Genomic DNA, 4,234 nt, shown 5'->3' with positions numbered 1-4,234 from the left:
AAATTTACTTTATGAGAAGCAAGTGTTAATCTCCACACTCATCCCTTCCTGTATGTTGTACTGGCCTGTACATGCCTCAGTCTGAATCGAGCACTGAACACCGAAAATCCTTCTAAAACACCCGAAGGTAAGGTTGATTAAAACATTGAATTTTCGCTTCTCTGTGTATTACTATAGTACCACAAGGACCTCGCCATTATTACGAGAATATTCTATATTATATTATTTGTTATTTCACAATTATATTTTACGTGTGTGGAGTTAGATTAGGGTTTCTGTTTTTGACTATTAAATTAACAGATAAGGAAGCGCAGTGACCATTACGCCCTTCCTGCGCGTTGCGTAACGTTACCACTTTCTTTTATCGTAACGAATAGCCTTATAAGAACATTATATGAAGCTTCGTTGATTAGCTAAACCGATTTTTATACATTCGTTCTAAGCATGTTGTCTAGTAATGTGACATGTTAATAATTTATACCCCATCTTTATCGTTATGCTAGCGGCTAACGTTAACAGGTTTTGCTAATGTGAATTTTTCTTGCATCTCTTTTGTTTTTGTACTTAATGTGTTGACGTTTAGTTATTCAAAAATACATGTTTTAAAAGTGCATTTCCTTATGCTAAGATGTCTTTATATTTATCCGTAGCGGAAAAAAACATTGGCCTTGTTTGGAGCTGCAATTCACCGACATAAACAAGATGAGATGTAAGGTGCTGTGTCCCAGTGTTGCTCTTCTTGCTTATCTTATGATCTGTCAACATGTCCGAGGTGAGTATGTATTTATAAAGAATTTGAACTACGATTAATAATTACACCTAAAATTTTGTGACTTTTGATCTATGTGCGTTAGCTGTAGCATCTCATGCTAGTGTAAAAAAAAAGTAACCTTCATCAGATATACAGTAAAAGAAACTGTAAAATGTACATTTACAGTCTCTTTGTCTTCCGGCAATACTATACAAAAATATTCATGACACATAAACAGAGTTGCCAGATATTACTAGGGGAAAAAGCCCATATTAAGCCACTTAAAGGAACACTCCACTATTTTTTAAAATAGGCTTATTTTCAAAAATAGTGGAGTGTTCCTTTAAGTTTTTTGTTTGTCCAGGAAACAGGCATAAAGAGTATATCGAATTTTTTCCTACACCCGATGACGCTTTCAGTGAATTGTGGGAGTAACTTCCACAGAAGTGTAAACAATCAGATACTACCAATAAACTTGTTTAATGGTTAGCTCTAATAATGCCACATATAAGTCATACAGCAGTGGTCTTGAAACTGATATTCTTGTGATATCCATGTCCTGTTAGATAAAAAATATAGAATGACAAAATCTGACAGATAAGGATTATTTGTAGCGCACCCTTAAAATATGTAATCATTTGTTTTTAGTCTATCTGAGTGACACTTGGCAAAACCAGAAGTTCCGCCCATATTTTCAAATGCAGTACGTTCCTTTAGACAGGGGATAACATATTTCCATTCTAAGAATTGTGTAGTGTTGTAATATAATATTAGGAAAGTACACTTGGTGAGTTCACTGGAAAAACTGTAGACAAGTGTATAGTCTAGTAGCGTAATGTTGATACTAGCAACTAACAGTGCAAACAGAGGTTTTAGCTTAAAGCTTGGTAATCCTAATCAGGGTCACAGCATGCTGCTACTGTACACAGAAAAAAAACAAAATCTTCACTGGTAAACAAGGTACACGCACATGAATTCCATTGCTTCAATCATGAACTGGATGCATGAACCCAAAATTAATTTTAGCATTTATATGAGCCTGCAACAATATCCTCAGGCTGTTCATTGGTGCCCTTGTAATGCTTTCAGGGCAGATTTAATCATGACCTTAGCCAGCAGATGTGTTTTTGTCCCCAGTGCATAAATATTTATGTAACCTTGATACATTTTGCAATGATAACAGTGGTAAAACTGTATGAAAGCAACTTCGGTACATGATTTGCTCAGTTGTAGTTAGCACCAGTGTGTGTAGCATTAGACTGTTGTGTTTTTACCCAAACGTTACTTTAGTTTTAGTGTTTGAAAGAGCCAAAGTTGACCATATTTGGGTTATATTTAAAAAAGGGGGGAGGGTGGATGATAAAGTATGAGCAACACATGAAAAAATGTAAAAACTGTTATTAAACTTTAATTAGCTGATCCCATTCGAGCATTGAGATTTAATTTTAACTGCACATCTTTGAGTGAGTAAATCATACTAATTTATATTCACCTCCTAGTAATATTTTTTTAACCAAATATAAGAATAGAATGGAGCAGAAGTTGTACTAACAACAAGAATGATGATGATCAAAATAGTACTGCATCAGATTACTGTAAAGCATATGTTTTGTTTATTTCCACAGCGCAATGCACACAGCCTTCTTTTACATCAAGAAATGTCATTTTAACAGCAGAGCATCTCTCGACTCCTAGTTTCCCAGATGGATCCACTGTAACATTTGAGTGTGTGATTGGACACAAGCCAGTTGACTTAAAAGCATCTAAATCAGTTACCTGTCAGGGAAACCAGTGGACAAATCTGGAACTCAGTTGCACAAGTATGTACTGTCGTTAAATATGTTAAGTACCCTACATTTGTAAATTTCTCTAAAATGCCTTTTGTCTAATTTAGATATGTGAAAGGATGTATGTTATAGGTCAACAAGTCATTAAATAGCTTAACAATCATTAAATAGCTCATAGTGGTTTTGCCACTGACAGCAGGAAGCATCACAGTATCACACATTCCCTGTATCTTGTAATGAAGCAACACTAAAGATTATTTTTCATTATTTTCAACAGTATTTAAAGAGCACCAATTCTAAATCAGTTAATATCTTGAATACATTACAGGAAAATCCTGTGGAAGCCTTGCAGATTTTCTTTATGGGAGATATGAAATGACTGGAAATTTATTTGGTGACACAGCTAAACCAGTTTGTGTCGAAGGGTTTGTGAAAGTCACTTTCTTTGTGGTGGATTAAGTGTGTTTTAAACCATATGGAATTTAGGTTGTGATCTGTTTGATTATTTGGTAAGAGGAGAATCGTTGCTTTCAGATACATGTTAGCGGGTCAGGAAACAACAAGAACATGCAGAGATCAGGGATGGGATGGCCAAGATACTGTCTGTGAACGTATGTCAGTTCTTACATTGAATCAAATATGATATTGAAGAGCACAAAACAATTCCCAATTTGTATTTTTGTTTGGCTTTTTTTTTTTATTTTAGAAATAAATACCTATTCACCTGGATATGTTTTTTTTCTTTAGCTGTGAAATGTTCAGCACCTCCAGCCATAGAAAATGGGCAACTTGAAGATGAGCCTTTGGAGAGTTATGATTATTCACAAGCAGTCTCCTATAGATGCAACAAAGGACTTAATCTTATTGGACAATCAACACTTCATTGTTCTGAGGATGGAACCTTTAAACCAGATCCACCAAAATGTGTTGGTAAGTTATGGTTCAAATGCCAGTCAAGAGATGAAAGAAAAAAAAATCACTTGGGAGTTGATTCCGGTTAATGAATAAAATAATGATCAATACTCTTCCTTTACATAAACATTTTTTCTTTTCTTTTTTCCCAGATGGTAATGAAAGTGACTATTATGTATAAGTATAATAATAATATAAAGTATTATGTTGTTCCATGATGTAGATTTTGCTATACCGTGGATACTGTTATATTTTCATGAGTTCAAATTTTGCATTTATATTGTTTTGTTCAATGTGGTACGCTTTGCAAATTTTAACACATTATTACATGCATGCACAGTTTTAAGGCAGCTTTAATCGCCTTTTTGGTAACTTCATGACTTAACTATGACCACGACATTGCATGCACGTAGTTTATTTCGCGCTTTGATATGAAAGGATACAGGCTACAGCGCGCGCCAGCATGCAATTGAAGAGCACGCGCTGCGAGCACAGTACCGTTTCCGTGCTGGCTTGACTCACTCCTGGCACTGAAGTGAAGTGGAGCGCGCGTCTGAAACGTCTCCCGTTCTCAGTCGTTCTGTGACTGAATAAATGCAATTCTTGTCAAGAGAACAAGTGACAGAAGCAGCAGTTGAGGTGGCCAACGCCCCGCCCCTGCGTTAATTGCATTAAATATTTTTAACGCGTTAAATTGAAAAAATTAAATCGCCTGCGTTAACGTGCTAATTTTGACCCTACTAATATATATATATATATACATACACAGTATCTCACAGAAGTG

General features: G+C 35.4%; 1 protein-coding gene across 1 annotated transcript in view; it reads left to right on the top strand.

Moving 5' to 3' along the window:
• LOC107668549 (complement decay-accelerating factor-like) overlaps positions 1 to 3,539 on the top strand; it is a 30,829-nt gene extending 27,290 nt beyond the window's left edge. Inside the window, exons 6-7 of the mRNA XM_016460463.1 lie at positions 3,073 to 3,149; positions 3,286 to 3,539. Of these exons, the coding sequence (XP_016315949.1) occupies positions 3,073 to 3,149; positions 3,286 to 3,539 (331 nt within the window). The remainder of the gene's footprint in view (positions 1 to 3,072; positions 3,150 to 3,285) is intronic.
• The last annotated feature ends 695 nt before the right edge of the window (positions 3,540 to 4,234 follow it).

This window comes from Sinocyclocheilus anshuiensis, unplaced genomic scaffold (assembly GCF_001515605.1).
Source record: "Sinocyclocheilus anshuiensis isolate Anshui unplaced genomic scaffold, SAMN03320099.WGS_v1.1 scaffold32, whole genome shotgun sequence".
Classification (NCBI taxonomy): domain Eukaryota; kingdom Metazoa; phylum Chordata; class Actinopteri; order Cypriniformes; family Cyprinidae; genus Sinocyclocheilus; species Sinocyclocheilus anshuiensis.
Note: the sequence above shows the minus strand (reverse complement) of the source record. Positions and strands in the feature narration are given on the sequence as shown.